The following is an 18779-nucleotide window of genomic DNA, read 5'->3' as shown; positions in this document are numbered from 1 at the left end:
AATAAGTTTTAGTCTCTGACGAGTAACAGGATGTAAAAACCACCAAAAAAAAAAAAAAATCATTAAAACACTCTGAAACCACCTGCCATCATGCTTCTGAAAGCTCAGCTTCAGACAATACTTTTATATTAACAATAAAAAAGCTGACACATTTCCAATCCAACCACTTGAACACAGGTACGCACCTTCACTCTCCCAAGCCCCACAAAAAAGCCGAACACGAACATTTGATAGAAACCATCTCTTTTGGAGTGAACTTAGGAAGAACTGACCACAGAAGCAAAACTTTGACAGTGTACGAATAACTGGCTCAGACTGCTGCTGCCTCTGCACCACCCCCGAGATGCGGTGGTCTACATCAGAGCCACTGACAAATAGATAACACATGTAACAAAGGTTGTTCCCACACTGTCCGTTGCAAAACCAAAATGGAAACAGCTCTCTGCAAAATAACCCCGGCAGCTGAAGGATACTAAACAGACAGCCTGATCCTACGCAGGCAATTTTTGCTGCCCTTAGCAAGTAACCTGTCATATCTTCCCAAACAATACAAGTTCATCTATCAGAGAGACAGAATCACGGGGACACATAACAACTACGAAGAGAAAAGATGATGCAACCGAGCTTCCCAGAATCACCCTCTTCCCTTGTCACCGAAGTCCCCCAATGTCACACCTGAACAACAACTGCAGCCCCCTAAGACATTCACTCAAGTATCTGAGGTAAGCATCACTTAAGCTACTTAACAAGTTACTTATAGGGCCACACAAACCAGAGCCTACTCATTACAGCTGTAAAAAGCTTAGAGGGGTTATGCAGCCTCTGACCACCTAGCCAATGCTCCACCCAGACTGTATCGCAGGCTCTTTAAGACAAGCCTTCTGAGCTATGTAAATGGCATTTTAGAGTTTTCCCATCTCTCCTCCTGCTGAAGGACAGCTCAAGGACTGCAAATCTCTCTAGATAAGCTTGCGCTTCAAGCACATCCTGAGGACCACCACCACAGACTCAGACTAACCCCTAATCATGACATGGCCACCTTCGATGGATCCAGTAGTAAGAACTAAGGAACACAGAGAAAATAAGGAGTACAGAACAACACAGCTGTATGAAAGTCTCTTCAGCTTTGTCATTCGGTATGTAAAAATGGGGGAGTACATTAAGCGTGACTCTGCTCTTAACAAAAGGTTTTGGATGTCTACCTGAAGAGCACCTCGATTCACAGTAACGCTAGCATCTCTGAACAATGTGTGCACTACTGAAAAAGGACTAAGCAGTCCTACCGTGCACCGTTACGTCCTATTCCTCACTGACCTATTTTCAAGGGACTAATTATTCTCTTGAGCCTTGTTTAAGGAAGGTGAGCTCACTAGAAAGAGAAAATCCTTCTCTAACAGTTGGTCCCATTCCGTTTCCACTGGACTCACCTTTTGCCTTGACTGTATACTCCAAGGATAGATTTAACAGATCCTTTCTCAATACAAGCATTTCCAAGCCCACAGTGAAGCGCCTTGCTACACTGACAGATCCACATCAACTGATTTAGAAGCTTGAAGCATCCTCCTTTTAAATAACACCTAAGAAAAAAGTGAAAACTTAAAAAAAAGAAAAGAAAATCCTGAGCTGTTAAAAGCACAAATGCATCGTTTCGATTCTGCTATCTCTACAAGAGCCAAGCTTGAACTCCCAATGATAATTTATTATCTTTATCACTGGTTAACTTCAGGGGGCTTGTCTGCATGTTTGTTGCCTGCAGAGTCTTGGAGGAGAAGTATCTTGAGCTTTCTTTTCACAGCTCAATAAGCAGCCATTTCTCTGTCACTCTCAGGCTTTGTTGTAACAGATCAAGACCCTTAACTAATCCTTTGAGAAGGGACTTTAGAGCAGCTTAGCACAACTAAAGGTGGCCCAACTTCTCACAAGCGCTTTTTCTGGAATATTTTTCACCTCTTCCATTTCACTGGCCCGATGCACTCTGTTGACATTTCAGTTCAGAACTGTGCACACCCATCCATTTCCAGATGAAACAAGTTGTTATTCTAAGGACTGTAGATCAGCACAGCTGAACAATGGAAACACAACATCATAACTTCGGTGTAGACAAAGCTAGCAGCAATAAAGCCCTATGCCGAAACAGTGCTGCGGAGCCTTGCCTTCATCCAGATTTTCTAACAGCATAGTTGAAGTTCGTTAACACAAAAGCATTTCTCTCAGATTTAAACACACGCTTATTTCTTGCAATGAGGCCAGGCCTCAGTTGACCCAAAGCAGCTCCTCTGTAGTCCACGCCAAGGAAGCTGTCAAACTTAGCAAACTATGCAGATTCAGACGAAAGAGGACAAGCATTTCTAGCTATTCATGCCAATCACAGGCAAGACCACCCTCCCACCCCTCATTACGTACAATATATAACACCGGAATCGTATGTCCATTCAAAATAAATTTGCAAAAAGAAAGCCTCCACTACCACTGCTACATGGTGAGTTTTCACTGACAGAGCATGCTCCATTTGAAACATTAGGAAGAGGGAAACCACCGACTTTCTCAGTCTTCGCAAAGAGATGCTTCAGATTTGCTACGCTAAATCTGCCAGAAAACATTTCTCAGTCAGCACAACTTTCAACAATTAGCCTAGTCAGCTTGGCTTCATTCCTCCCTGCATCTGCAAGTGACTACAGCAGTGGTAAATCAGCTACAACTCCCAATAGGAGTTTATTCCTGTTCCCTAACTGTTGTCAAATGACTTATTTCTGTGTGTTTCCCAACTCTGACCTTAAAGCCAAACTCAACCCCAAAACAGAGGGCAGCTCACATGCTCATTCATACCACAAAACCTCCAAACAGCAGACCACTCTTGTTCTGGCCACAAAATACACATGTAGGAAGACCTCAAATGCCTGAAACTTCTAACATGCAGACAAGCTATTAAGCCAATGCTATTTTGTTTCAACAATATCAGAAGGCAAGTGATTCATGTTTGCCCACATATTTTCATCCCCAAACACAGATACTGAGCTATACAGATTCATCGGATCACAGGACAAGAGAAATAATGGGAACAGAAATAATCACAACAAGTTACTGTTCCCCTCGGGACTAAACCTCAGACCTCCTGATGCCTAATGCACTCCTTTGTTAACTCAAACACCATGTCCCCCATCTCTAGGAAACTCCTCCCCTTCCCCAAAGCTTCAAAGGTAACAGCTCTGTGTTCTGACGGAAGGAGGCCCTCCTGACAACGTTTGTGGAAACCCACCACCAGCACCCACCACCACCCATCCGGCAGGACCAGTCGTCTTCGGCTCCGCAGCAATGATGAATACCACACATTCTTGTCATGGGAAAAGGAACCCACAACGCTACAGTTCTGTGAAAGCATGATCAACCTTTGAGAATCCAACAGACACTTAAAAGGCTCTGTGCATTACAGCAGTCTACTTCAAAACTCTACTACTCAGTTTGGATCTGGGGTACACACAAACCTCATGCTTCAGAGACTTCCCCTTCCCAACCACAAAGCTGTTCGACTACCAGGAAGACTAAGGAAAAATCAATTTCCCTGCTGCACCAACAACTATAACTTTACTTCTGTAGTGGCACCTTGAACTGCCTCTCATGTCTAATAACTACCAGGAGAGCATCCCTCAGTCAGAACAGCTGGGGGGTGGTCACCCAACTGCTGCATCTCAGAGCTTTAAAAACCCTCATACAACATCAGACTAGCATCAAGGAAGAAGCAAAGACGCTCACAGCACTTCTCCCCCCCCCCCCCCCCCCGCCTTTTTTCTCTGGTCAGGATCAAGAATATAAGTCAGGCATCTACATTAACTGCTTCCTGGACAACTCATAGCTAAAGTGCAGTATTTCGATAGTGTCCTGCCTGAAACCAACTCCACTTCAAGAAGGAGAACCAGAAGCAGTACAACAAGACTACCTGTCCAGAAGAGGCACAAAATGGCTCTGTGCACTGGGGCTTTACAGGAGCAGTCGGCTCTTTCAGGTACGCTTTTCTCAAACCCACACCTAGTGGCACTGTGTTGCAAGAACTCCAGTTATTTACTTTAACGTGTTGCTTAAAGTGCTCAGGGCTTATCTGAACACCTATCACAAACTGCAGGCTTCCATTACATCAGCTGTTAAAAGGCGTAAGAGAAGCGTGTGGCAGTTATACCGATATCATAGTATATAACCATCGGAGAATTTTTACCAAACCGCTTGCACAGTAATGAAGGTGCATACCAGAAACTACACTTTTGAGTGGAACATACTGAGCAGTAAAAGACTTAGGTTTCCCCCCAAAGCATCCCATTTTCTCTTTTTAATAAAAGCCGATGTGGAAGTTAGCATAAAGCTTCAGTAACAACAGCCGACTTGAAATTAGCCATTTAAAGGATGATATACCAACCCTGGGGCAGCAAAATTGCATTTTGCGGTAGTAGCGCAGGGGGCTGATGTAGTGTCGGAAAAAAAGCGTGGCAGAGGCCGCCTCAGGTGAGGCGTGCACCCCGCTGCACCCACCAGCTCTCTCCCTGCCTTCTCTGCCACAGCGCTGGAAAGGGTACAAATCAAAACAGAGAGTCCAAAATACCATCAGGGATTGAAGAAATGTTACCGGGCACTACAAAAAATACTGTCACACAACACACTCCCAACCCCTCCCCATCTGTCCCCTCCATGGCGGCAGACTACCTCTTTGCTTGCGCTCAGAAAAATGAGGATCTACTTTAGAGGAAAAGACATGTCAATTGCAGATATCCATCTCTCCCAGCACAGCAAGAAAGAAAAGCTGTTTGCCTCCCACTCCTGTCTGCCTGTTTTGCCCACTATGTATAACCTATACTCCCTCCAGAAGCTTTTTTTCTCCTGTAAGAAAACACCAGGGAACAGAAGGCTTGGGAAAAAAAATATTGAAAAAACAAAGATTACAATTTTAGATAAACAGTATTTTCACTGCCCTCAATGAACAAATGATGCTCAGCAGTGCTACCGCTCGTTTTGACCTAAGCTCCGTATTTTTCCTTCATTGCTCCTGTTAAAAAAAATCCTCAGATTCTCAATTCTAATCGCTTTTGCACATACTCCGACGCGTGCATTCCAGGCATCAGGTCCACAGTCACCAGAAGGACACACAAATTTATTCTATCATTCACTGTGACTACTGAGCATAAAACACAGTAAGCAAGTGGCCTGAACTGCATAACACCAATTGGTTTTGAAACAGAAATAGTTTTAAGCTGCCCACATGTTTTCTTACACAAATTTGGCAGGAAATCATTCCCTTCTGTAAGTAGTTTTGGTCAGCTGTTCTTCACCATAGCAAGCAAGTGCTCTGCAATGAAGGATGAAGCGTCAGAAGGGAACAAGGACATGTGGAGGAGGGACAGGATGAACGCACAAACAGCTATTCTGTTTTGAGTCCAACTCAGAATTCCCTTTGGCATGAATGAAACAGCGATGTGTGCACAGGCTTGTTCACAGCAATACAGGATCAACTTGTATGCAGAGATGTAAACCAAAATGCAGGAACGCTAGAACAATTTTTTTTCTTCAAGCAACACAACGCATAGCTTAGCTTCATCACAGCTTTCCCTTCCCATCATCAAAGCAATGAGAGCAACAGTCCCCTGTATAGGACACAGTGCAAGTATAAGACAAGTGTGCCCCTCTCTTCATGGTCAGAACGCAATATGCTATTCCAGGGACTAAAAAAACCCAAAGAAACATTATACATGTCTCAACTATTCATCCTTCTTGACACTAGGTGGTAGCTCCTTTAGTCAAGGCATGCTACACTAAGTGACCAACAGACAAGAGACACGGACACTAGAGCACGTTACAAACAAGAAAAGCGATACAATACAGGGAAAAAAATACTTACTAGAAGGACAGAGTTTTCTAACATTTTTCTACTAATGAAAAAAAGATTGAGACATAGCAAACATCTGCATTTTTTCTCCAGCCTCCCCAACGTTTAAGTAAAATTGCTATTCTGTTTAGCATATGCAGGTTTAGCTACCATTCCCTTCTACCTTAACTTCCAAATGGAGGAAACAAAGAGACCGGCCACGCTGCTACCGCTTAAAATTCACCATCACAGCAGAACCAGGAGACTGAAAAATAGCTCCTTAAGGGAAGTGCTTTACATCAAGATCAGCAAAAAGGGTTCATCCCAAGCAAATCAAATGCTACATGCCATTCAACTGCACAGCAAACTATAGAAGCCCCCCTTTTTTTTTTTGTCCTGCGCAGATGACAATTAAGACCTTTCTAGTATACTGCCTCCAGAAGTTCTGTGGCCTGCATCCAATTTAACCCATCAGTATCAGGGAGGGGAAAGTAGAAACCAGAGGTCCTTAGAGAACATCTACTTTTCTCCATGTAATTATCCCGCTGAAATCTCCCTTCAGTATCTCTCATCATGCAGCATAACCAAATCAAAGTATTATGTAGAGACATATATGAAGTTAACCAAAAATAGTTTGGAAAGATATGACTACTTAGGTCAAGAACTTTGAAATTACTTTGAGTCATTCCAGCTTTGTTTATTGGTATTTATTCTTGTCGTGTAAAATGAAATGGAGAAATAGCTACGCAACTGTCCCAAAACAACCAACCACGATTACAGGCAAAAACTGAGCCCAACAAAAAAGTGAAACAGAACAAACTGAAACATTATGCAGATCTCCTTTCCTTTTGGCATTTACAGTTGAAGTCTTTTTTTCATTTCAGCACAGGAACTGATATGGCCTAGTTTACCAATCTTCGGATGAGAAGCGAGAGGATAAAGTTACAGGAGGAGACAGTGCAGTATCTTATTAGAATTCCTATTGTTACTGCCTGGGGAACTGAGCACAGAAGGAATTATTTCTAATAATTTCAACTCATTTGGTTAAAATTCTGACAGGCTTGATAGTCACGGAATTCTTCCTTCAATACAAACTACTGTTAGGCGTACCTAATAAATGAATTACAATTTTTATTTTGCTCTATTTGGCACACCCAACTGAAAGCTGCTGCATATTGAACAGATTTGAAAAAGTTTTTACGTATGGTAAATTAACAGACTTGGGAAGGTAGCTAAAGCAATGCACAAGTATTTGACTAAATCCAAATACATCTTCCTGCCCCCGCCCTTATCAAAAAGAGGTCCTATTAAAAAAAATAAATCAAGGTTTAAGGGCAGAGCAAAGACAGCAATTTTAAGCGGAGTCTTTCTTCGCATGCTAGATATTACAATTGTGTGCCAAGTTCCTTCAAATCACTACCACAATTTTGATTTCTACTCTCCCCTTAACGCTTCTGATCACATCTGTTCCACAAAGGTATTTTAGCATATTTATTCAATGTTTACACAAACGTAGCTCCAGTATCAGCTTCTCAGTAGGACAAGCTGCATCACGACTCATTTCTTCTCCTTCCCTCCCTGAGCACAAACTACGTTCAGCTATATTCAGATCACAGATAAAACTGCTAGTACAAAGTTCCTTTTCCTATTACAACATGCTTGTCCACAGTGAGAGACAGGAACACCACACTTCTTCCTAAAACATCAAAGATGTTCAAGTCCGTCACCTACTAACAGAATGTTGCTGTTTTAAGTGCAATGAAATTGAAGGAACTGCGCAAGAACTGTGCAGCATGGGAGACGGTGGCCATAAGGTGACAGAAAACCACATTTATACTAGCCAGTTATCCAGATTTCCTTCTCGTGTGATTTTGACGCCGAGGTGGTGTAACAGGTTGTTTTGAGTGTGGGTTACAGCTTTAGAGCATGTGACTTCCTGTCAGTCAACACAGCCAGCAAATTCCAGCAAGGCAAAGATCTGAAGAGATTTTATGCCCATGCAGGAAAAAAGGGACAAGTACCTTAGGCATGAAAAGAACCTTTTTACACACTTCTATAGAAGTTTAAAGACAGGACATATGGGGGGAAAAAAACACCAATAAATTCACCTAAAACATGTCTCTCAATTCTCTTATTGTTTTTGATGAAGTACCTCATTTGAACCAACAGCCTAAAAGACAGAAGGGTGGGAAAGAGATCTTTGCAGGTCATCCGATCCCACCTGCTAGTCAAGGCCTTGGTTAAGTTGTCCCAATGAGCAAGACGCTCACGGGCAGACACAACCAGTGAATAACGTTGACCTTTCAAACTGCAGTTACACAAGTACGAAGTTACTTATCGCCTTAAAGGTTTCTCACACGATAATTGAATTTTCATATTATTGTACCAAGAACCAACTGTTACTGAAAAAGATAAAGCAATAAAGCATAAATAACAAGAACGGTTTCCAATTATACTATCAAGCTTGTAATCTCTTCCTGCAAGTCAAGGACAGACAGCTTAGGACCCAAAGAAATCACATCTACCAGCTTCTGCTTCTTGCTTGTCACGCAGGGGAACGCAGATCCAGCAGCTGAAAATTAGCTCCTTGCCCTGCAAAACAGTCTTACCAAATTAACTGGAAGGGGGAAAGTAACAGCAATCAAAGACAGAACTTGCCTTTCGAGAAGACTACACCTACACCCTTGCTGTAAGGTCTTTGCCTCACACCACAGAAAAAAACGGGCAGAGGCGGCAATATTAGGGGGAGAGTATTTTCAAGGGAAGGGAAATCACCTTCCTATGTTTTATTTGAAAGCACTAGACAACGATACAGAAAGAGCCCTTGGGAACCAGCCAGGCAGCTTCACTCTAGTTTCCACTCACCTTCGTGAAACTGCAAACACACAAGCTAGCAGGGCCTAGGTGACTGCCATCACTGCTGCTCAGTCAGACTGACGCCATTCTGTCAAATCCACCGAGCCAGGGGAAGAAGGCGGCAGCACAGAGTTTTTCACTACATAAATAGTTGCATAGTAGATCAGAAAGCTGCTTAAGTATCTCAGCCAGTAAGCTTAGAAAGCCCCTCTTCTTTCCAGCTGATTCAAGATAGGCACAAAAAAACCCCACAAAAAAAACAAAAAACAAAAGTATTTTTGCTCTAAAATTTCCTAAAAGACTCATGTGATACTACCAGTCGAGCAAGGATATGGTACAAGTTCAGGCATCCTGGTCTTCCTACTCGTCTTCACTGCACATCGCTAGGGATATTAGTGCCACCTCCTGAATATAAGATGGCTGATGAATATTAACCTCTTCCGTTAGCGTGTTCAGCTTGCTTTCCTTCAGGCCAGTTTCCCTCTCTGAACAATACTTCAGACAAGGCCTATTCAACTACGTTCAGTTCTCACTCACCCAGAGAGCCCCTGAACATGAGTTCACCTCAGAACAATTTAGTCCCACACCCTGAAAAGGCAACCGAAACCATCTGCTTTTCTTAAAGTTTAGGCAAACTATGGCACGATCAGCAAGCTACTGACTGGCGCCAGTGCACTAACCAGATGCAAACGACTAACAAAATGGAAGGTCGTAGCTACTCTTCAGCAGAACACGCGTTCTGACAAAAAGGTCCTTTCTACTTCAGACTATCAGGCAACAGCATAACTTCCCAGCACCGCAACAAGTGAGAGTCCAGGTCTTGATGTACTCGGAGCGCTCCGTACTGCATTCTTGCTGCCTCGCCACCAGCTTCAGCTAAACCTTTTAAACGTTGTTGCGGGGGACGACCTCGCAGCATTCAAGTGGGGCTCCTCTTGTTAACATTAGCTCAGTATTTCTTGAGAGTAAACCTTAGAAATCCTACTACCTTGGACCCAGTCAGGAACACAAGCTTCCAGTATCACCAGCTAGGGTTGGGACCAAATGCAGCCCAGACTTAGTAATGATGCCTTAATAAAAGGAATAGTACATCGGTGCTTCAACTTACTTGAAAATAACACAACAAGACGACCTTGTTCTGAGAAACAACGTATGAACAACTGCAACAAATTCACTAGGAAATGCTGGAGCACATTAGTAGCCAATACTGACTTCATATAGGCAAACTCTTTAAAAAGACAGGAAAAGAGGCAAGAAGTAAAACAGACAAGATTACCAAGAGAAACTGTGAGGAAGAAAATAGCGAAAAGAATCGTTTCTTTAAGAGCTGGAACATGGCAAAGCTACTAATGCCCAAACCAGAAATACTGTAACGTAACCCTGACTTAAATCTTCAGACCAACAGACTACAGTGTTTATAAATATTAAAACCTTGGCCTGTTAAAAAAAAAAAAAAAAAAAATTAAAAATTGCATTGCAGAAGCCTCTCTGATCTCCAAACTTACATTACAGACATTGCTGTATTTAGTGTTTGCTCTTCCTTCCATGATTGCTTCACAAAGCAACCGTGTACTCAAGCAGGGTAGTCTCCACTCTATATAAAGCTTTTGGTCGCTACATGAGCTATGCTCCACTATCCTCACTGTGGCTCGACTAGACAATTGAATGTATAATACATGATCCTTCCATATTACCTCACCTCTGACCGACACCAATGGCAGCTACGTACAAACCGAAGCACGATCTTAGAGGTTATTAAAATATCCCCATGATTCTAGCACAAAATTAAAACAAATCTTCTGCAGTTCGGAAATACTCCCAATATCACAGTAAGAAACGAAGGTTTGTTAGCAATGATTTTGAGTTTCAGTTCAAGGTAGGTGAAAGATACTTAAGCTAGAAAGTCAAAGGAATTTTTTTTCTTTTAATGCACTTCCCAAGGACATAAAGAAGCTGCCACATGTGGGCTTGCGTTATACTCCGGTCTGCTTCTCTTAAGTCAAGCACAAACAAGATTTCTAAGAACCTGAAGGTCAGAACACATCGTTGCTCCTCTTGGAAAGTGAGAAATCAACACAGGGAATATAAATTTACCCCTCTACTGTCGTAAGCTTCCTAAGCGCATTTCCGTGCTGTCAGTCTGAGTTCAGCACACCACAATACAGACCCCATCCTCATCTGACAGGACAAAACGTACCTCCTTTTCTCCCAACCGAAAAAATGTTTCTGTTGACTCACTCAAGTGTCAAAAACACGACTACGGGTTTATGTCTCTCTTGGAATACCATACCAAGGTCTCCTGTAGCATAATTATTCCTTCAGTAGCACAGATGAGCCAAAACCTGAAAGGTTATACCAACAAAAAAAAGCCTTGTTGTCAGTTCAGTCACACATCAACACAGAAGTATGGCCAAGATACACGTTATCAGAAGAACCAAATGAGAGAGAAGCTACCTGCAAATTAACCCCACAGTACTTAAATTTTATTCAACTGTATTCCCACACAGCACTTTAAATACCAGATTCAAGTAAGAAAGCCAAAACAAAGTTCATCTTCAGCTGATAGAAGCAAAGCCAGCTCAAGTTCTGCATTAAGTACACCTTCTTTGAAGGTGGTGTAAGCACACAGCAGCCAGGACGCCGCATGGTATCTTCCAGGCTAACAACCATTTCCACCTGCAGTTCCGTTAAACCTGCTGAAGAATTATTTTAGTTGTATCCTCTGATAGGAAAGAAGCATGGGGAAAAATTATTTCTAACAGAGTCCTGCAACTTCAGCAATGAAACAAGCAGAGACTATGCTTTCACCTCATCTTGTTTCTTCCTCTACCCAAGGAAGTAGCCTTCACACTAGGGCAAGCTAGAACACGTGAAGTACGCATTACTTGATGACTATCTACCTTTTTAACTCAGAAGTGATTTTTGCCCCAGAAGGACCCACTCGCTTCTTGCGGTAAGGACCTCTAACACAGTTTGAACCTCAGTCTCTACGCTAACTCAACATAAACTAGCACGCTACAAAAAAAGCCTTTTTTCCCTGTTTTAAATTATAACCAACTTAGAGGTGAAAACATTCTTGAAGATTTTATGAAAAGGCAAGGACTGATCCCTCCAAATTTAACTAAATACTAAGCAGTACAAAGTCTGTCCAATAAAACAGAGACCAGACATAGATTCTGCTGCCTAAGCAAGAGCAGTTCTCCCGATCTTCACACTGCTGTCTTTGAACGAACATCAGAAACTGCTCCACAGGAGAAAAAAAGCCCTAAAATGGAAAAATAAGACACACACCGTAAACACGCTGTTCAAAGCTACAATAGAAACAAGTTCTGAGGGAACCGAGTTTTACCTCTGGACCCGTACTGGGAACGCAAGACAATTACATTGCTTCTACTGATGCACTAAGAAATTACGAACAGCCTCCACTGCTACCAGAGTATTTCAGAGATTCATGAACGACTGATTCAGTCATAGTTTACACACACCTAAAGTCACACAAGCCGTACTTGATTTTTGAAGATGTTTTACCTGGATACAGTTGGTCTCATCACCAGGAAGAAAATGTGTGATGAAATTCTCAAAAGAAAAAAGTCACCGCATCCTACTCCGAGAAGTAAGATGTAATTGCTTAGCTCACACATACAAACCCCAAATACTGCTATACTGACAAAATTAATTTGCTAACTGCCTTTCCAAACGAGACTATTAATAAATACCAAGTATTTTATCAATTTGACATACTATGGAGTTGCATATGACAACTGTATTTAAAAAAAAGAAAAAAAAAAAAAAAAAGAAAAAGCTTTTGGTATTCAGTAAGACAAGTGAAGTACTGAAATATTTGTCTGATGGCAGACAGCCCAGTTCACTTTTGGTCTTCCTACCTCACCACAGAAACCCAGCCGCTCAGACAGATACTGGTAAAGACATCTTGTCTGTACATCTGTACCAGTTTCTTAAGCACAAACTGAGCAGTTGTGTTAACATTCTGGATGTCATTATGTTAGACAGTTCCAAGGTTCACAAGGAAGTTAACAGCAACACTATGTATTCCTATCGATTTAAAATTTCAGAGCAACGTAAAGAGTAACCTAAGTATGACCATTAAGGAAAAAACCTACCGGACAAGCGTCACCGAAAGCACTGGTTTGTTTAAATTTTGACAGCAGCTAATAAGGTAGCAGCTTCCATTTACAATAAAGAGTACATGCAGATATATTGAAAAGTCAACTGGCAACGAAATCATATTTTTTGCTTGCAAAACCAGAAAAACCACAGGAATAACAACAACAAAAGAAGATACTTCCTTGAAGTACTACAGCTAATACAATCTGGAGCAGAGACCTGTGTCACTTGGAACAGAAGTTTCACTTTACGATTCCTAGGCAGGCCTCTCTCCCCATTTGGCTGAAATAGCATTTTCACATTTCACTCGCCAGAAGGGACTATGTCATTTATTTCATAACGTGGGATCTACTTCTGCAGAGGAAGTAAAAGCAGACCACGCTTAAGATGACTAGAAAGACGGTAAGAAATTATACAGGCCTAACACCTATTTGGTGCAAGCAACGGGAACACTGGCAAAAACAAGAAAGAAAAAGAAAAAACCAAAAACAAAACACAAAAAGAGAGTTACGAGAACCGGCCGTTCTGCAGAAGGGCTGAAAGCTGTAGCAGCCTTCCCGCAATGTCAGCCCCAAGCACACGCGGGGACTCCAGAAAACCCTCCCGGATCACGCAGCGGCACCCTCCACGGCGCGCAGGCGGCCTCCCTCCTCCCCCAGCACCCCTCCGGTCATTTGCGTGTCTCCGTGTCCCCGTCCCCGAGCACCGAACCAGGCGGAGGGCCGCCGTCCGGCCCCGCCAGCCACCCAACCGACGGCAGCCCCGCGGACACCCGCCCGGCAGGAGGGCGGCCGCTGCCCCGGCGGGCACACCGCGCTCCCACCCTAGGCCCCGAGTGCCCGCCCGCCTCCAAACCAACTCCCGGCCGGCCTCGGGGCCGCCGGGACCCGCCTGCCCTGCGGCGGGAGGCCGGTCTCCCCCGGCAGAACCCCGCCGCCGCCGGGGCGCTTCCCCGGGGCTCGGCCGCCGCCGCCCCCCGCCCCGACGCCGACCCCGCGCACCCCTTTGTTCTGCGGCCCTCTCCCGCCCCTACCTCCAGGATGTCCTCCAACACGTACGCCTCCATCGCGGCGGCCGCCGCCTCCGCCCTTGCCTCACCGCCCGGCCATGTTCCTCTCCTCTCCCTCCCTCCCGACCCTCCGCCGGCGCCGGGACGGACGGACGGACGGACGGACGGACGGACGGGCGGACGGGCTGCCGGCCGCCCGGCAGCGGCAGCAGCACGCTCGCTTCCAACCACCCCCCCACCCCCCCGCTGTCAGTACGGGAACAGGAAATGGACTGTTCCACACCGCGCAGGGCGGGCACCTACCACCCGAGCGCGGGGGGGTGCGGCGGCAGCCCCGCCGGGAGCCCCCGGCCAGCGCCTCCGCCCGGCTCCTCCTTCGGGGCGCTTCTGCCCTGGTCCCTGCAAAGAGCACCTGAGCATTCCGAGAAAAAAAAAAAAAAAAAAAAGAGAAGAAAGAAGAAAGAAAAGAAAAAAAAAATCCTAACGAAACCAGCTCCTTCCTCTGGTTTCCATCACGCATTTCACCTCCCTTCCCCTGCCGTTCGTGCGGCGGCCGGTGCTTCTCCTCACCCACCGCCTGGCCCTCCGAGCCCCCCCAACTCGCACACGAAACCATTTGAGAGGGTCCGACAAACCCTCCGGGGGCACATCAGCAAGGCGGGGGACGCTGGAAGGGACATGCTCCTTCTGACCCAGTGAAGTTGGCAAATCCGCTGCAGGTGGTTTTCCTTGAGTCTTATTTATTGCTATCCTGTCCTAGCTGCTCTCGATAACAAAGCGCACTCCTCACAAAAAGGAAAACGAAAAAAAAAAAAAAACAAAAAAACCAAACGAAACACCAACCCTTAGGTTAAGCAGAGCTATGGCATGGCCCACATTTTTTTCTGCGCTATCATCTGGCTTCCCGTTCCAGCAAAACCTCCTAAAACCAACTAACCCATCTTAAGTGCCGCACTGTCAACTACCGTGTCTCCAACCACCCCAGCCTTTTCTCCTCCACTGCTCGAGGGCGATGCAGGGCGGCAAGAATGCCAGAAATAGCCTGCGACACCAGTAACAAAGGGACTGACCATGTGAAGAAAGGTCTCCACAAGGTGGTTGTGAGAACCACCATCATCATCTCCACGCTTCTCCTCTGCTTCACTCAAAACACCAAGTGATAATTCGGACCAAAAGAATGAAATTTTACACGCTCCTTCAAACACTAGGTGACAGTGATACCCATTCCGCGCATAGCAGGTCAAAAATCATTGAGCAATCGCATCTGCAGCTCTCAAAATATTTCATTTTCCAGTTCAAAAAACACACCATAATAAATCTTGTCGACCCCACAAAAATCTCCTCTCTCTCAAACTCGTTTTAGCAGAGCACAAAAGCGTCTAATGGCCAAAGAAATTCAGTTCACATTTTGACTTGAAGAAATGCTAGTAGTACTCACTTTTTCTCATCAACATCGTATTTTTCCAAAATACGCTCTAATTGTAACAAATACTCTCCTCCTAACAGCAAGAATATTCTTACCTGGTTTTAGAAAGCTGACCAGACCAACTACTAACATCACAAAGAGAATTTCTAGTTGATCAGTCTAAATTGTAAGCACAGCTACGTTTCTTCTGCCAAAAATTCTGTTCTTTAACCCCTAAAAATGGGAAATACCTCCTACTCACCTATCAGAAAGTCCCTCACTGTAGACAAACTCTACACCTGCTCCAGCAGTCCATACTATTTTTCCACTTTAGGGAACACCCCAGTTTCTAAACCGTTTTACCGGAACTCATTCAAGGAGCACCTCCTCTACGGGCTGTTCATTTTTGACACTGCAGAACTTGTCTTGAGCCTGTTGTCAGAAGTTAGTATGTCCTACATCATTCATGTCACAGAAGAATTTTTATGCTAGTCATCAAATACCTTAGCGAGCTCTGAACTTTGCCCATTCAGCTGGTCAGGTTTCCTGTCAGAGGTACTGTACTGAAAGAGTTAACTGATAAACCCAGCCATTACTACTTTGTCTGTTATTCAGCCAGTTTGGGTTTTTTTGAAGTTCTAAACAATCTTAAAAAGAAAAAATTAATGACTTATCCTTATAGGAGGTTAATTGCGAGGACAAGACAACATTTTCCAACATTTACCATAGACTTCAACCCACTGAGCTTTGTCTTAACAGTATTTTCTGCAGGATCAAATCTAGTAATGCCTTCCTGACTTCCTATCAAACTTTATTGGGTACGTGTACCTACAGAAGCAAAAGCTCAGCAATCTAAAGTTACATAGTCAAGAAGATTCATAGAAGTCTTAGCTGTCTTGAGGGAAATGAATCATACATCATCTACCCATCACAGCCTACTTCCTGTAGGAAACTTTTGTCCATGCTAACAATCACAGGACAAAACTCCACGGTTCCACTGGAGTAGTGCTTTCAGGTCAGCATTTCTAATATCCTTAGCAGCCCTTTGCAACTGATCCTGTGTACATGCAATCTAGCAATTACACACAAATGTTAGCCCAAGTACAAAGTTATCCCTGCCAACTTGAAGGATTCCTTTAGACTAAAAAAAACCCCAAACCAAAAAAAACCCAGCTACCACCTCCCACATAACACTCATGTCTCAGAAGACCAGTTATTCAGTCTTCTGAGCATCAGAAGGAATTAACAGATACCTTATATCACCAAAAAAAAAAAAAAGCATAAAATGCACAACTTAGCACCGAAATTAAGATAGTTTACACAAGACAACACCGAAAACGTTTTCAAATGGAAAGACAGCATAACACAGGAACAAAAGAAGTTGTCTGTTCCATGCAAAACTAACTGAATAGCATAATCTCCATTTTTACAAAACAAGTGCAAGATTTTCAGGAGGAAGAGAAACAAGCTCACCTCAAGAGCTGCACCCTTTCCCATCCCACCTGGAAAACAGCAGAGAGTTCTGTCTGCAACAACCTAACTTCACTTACAAATCCATAAGCAAAAGAATAATTCGGAGCTTCTCAAGTTGTGTTACACTATCAGAAACACCACGAGGAGCCAGGTTCTACGCGTGAGCAATGAGGGCAGCAGACAACCTAACCAGCTAGATACTCCACTGAAAGCAAGTCACACTCAACATATGTTTGCTTTCACACTCAAATTCTCAATACTCCAATCCCCTTCATGTCTGTGTTCCCTCACCTCCTCCCCTCTCCAGGCCCACCTTCATCTGCAGCCCTCTGGCGCAGGCTTCGAGAGAAGCACTCGTTTGCCAAATGATATCCACTACTCCACTTAGTACTTAAAAAAAATTTATAGGCTGGAATACCAAATTCCAAAAAGCCTGTTCCCAACACTTTACGCCACTGCTATGAGATCTTCAGTAAAATGTAAAGGATTTAATGCAGGCTTCCATTCTGTTCCTGCAGGAAAAAGAGGCATCGAGGGGCAAAGCACCCAACCAAACAAAAAACCCTATTTAATGTCCATGATTAATTTCTTTCTTAGTTCTACTGTGCAGTTTGGGGTTTTAAACACAGGTCAGAAAATGTAGCTTCAAGTTTTGCAAAGGTGAACACAAATCCGTTTCTTCCTTGCTTTCAAGTTCAACTCTATGAATTACTATGAACTAAGAGGTTTTAGAAAAAAAAACATGTTCTCTTTTTGAAATGTCTCAGCTTCTATTCGAAAGCTCATTATCTTTATTTTGCCTTACTCTGAAGGGCATGATCCAGTCAGTACTCTCACCTATTACTATCCACTACTAAAAAGCAGCCTTCTGAACAAGTGGTACCTCAAACCAACGCAGCCGTCCAAGCCGTGCACGTCATGTTTTCTTACTACGGTCCCTTACATTCTGTAAGCCTGAAACGCAGAAAAGCCCTTATGTTCCCCACACAGAAGGTGGCAGAGTAAACATCTGAAGTGCAGCTCGAGGAGACAACTTAGCACAGCACTGCTTAAAAACGGGGAAAAAAGTCCTATTTCAAGATACACTGAAGCGTGTTAGACCAAAGGGAATCCTGAGTTAGTATTTTGTGAAAGCCACAGCCAGGGCTGAGTACAAATCAGGGTTGGTTCATTCTATGCTACGGTCCCCGTACAGCAGTGGTAACTAAGGGGAAAGCGTATGATTTGACCAAAGGGAGAATAAAAGCATCCGCAAGAACACAGTTGTTCGTGCAGGATGAAGTATATAGCAGAGCTATAAATGCGCAAGAGCCAGAGGACAGTTTTTAAGACAACTCTTCGTTCCATCTTCCAGTACCTCACAGGCCACCAGGAATTTTGAACTGTCATCGCTCAGATTACGTCACCCTGAAACACAAGCATTTTAACAATTGATCCGAGACAGATTCTGGCACCCAGAAATGTAAGCATTTGAACAATTGATCAGACAATTCCCACTCTTATATCACAAAAGCACATTGTTATCTATTTACAGCTGATCAAGCAGTACTGGTCACCAACCGTCCCAAAGCACACAAACACACGTTTTTGTGTGTTTCCAGAGTCACAGAGCTCAATGTCAAGGTTGGGTTGTTTAAACCATGTCCCACGCGGATGCCAACACCTTACTCAGCAGAACCACGAGGTGCACTCATTACTAAAAACACAGATCGTTTTGAGATGGGGCGGGGGAAGAGTTGAAAATAGCCCTTCAATACAGTACAAAGCATCACTTGGTTACCCCCTTCAGCACGGCTTTTCCAAGGATTTCTCCTTCCAGCAGTAGCTAAAAGCCCTAACAAGATGACCTCAGATAGAGTCAACAAGTTCCTGAGACAGTCAAGACCAAAAAGCAGGGTGGCTTTCCAGCCGAAATTTTGTGACATGCCGATTTTCCACAACGTGTAGAGCGCCAAGAGGCAAAAATCCCACCGTTGTCTCACAGAATACCTTGAAAACCGAGGCATCTACCACAAACAAAATGTATTTGAACATGTCGAATATGACAGGATAGACTTGCAAAGAGA

General features: G+C 43.8%; 1 protein-coding gene across 4 annotated transcripts in view; it reads right to left on the bottom strand.

Moving 5' to 3' along the window:
- Positions 1–18779, bottom strand: part of ANKRD17 (ankyrin repeat domain 17) — a 96928-nt gene that overhangs the window by 61737 nt on the left and 16412 nt on the right. The window contains exon 1 of one of the 4 annotated variants that reach the window (XM_052812024.1): positions 13860–13967. The exons of the other annotated variants lie outside the window; for them this stretch is intronic. Coding sequence (XP_052667984.1) covers positions 13860–13892 — 33 coding nt within the window. The 5' untranslated portion in view covers positions 13893–13967. Of the gene's footprint in view, positions 1–13859; positions 13968–18779 lie in introns of those variants that run through there. 4 annotated transcript variants of the gene reach the window in all.

This window comes from Harpia harpyja, chromosome 2 (assembly GCF_026419915.1).
Source record: "Harpia harpyja isolate bHarHar1 chromosome 2, bHarHar1 primary haplotype, whole genome shotgun sequence".
NCBI lineage: Eukaryota > Metazoa > Chordata > Aves > Accipitriformes > Accipitridae > Harpia > Harpia harpyja.
The sequence above is the reverse complement of the archived record's forward strand: the minus strand, read 5'-3'. Positions and strand labels throughout refer to the sequence as shown.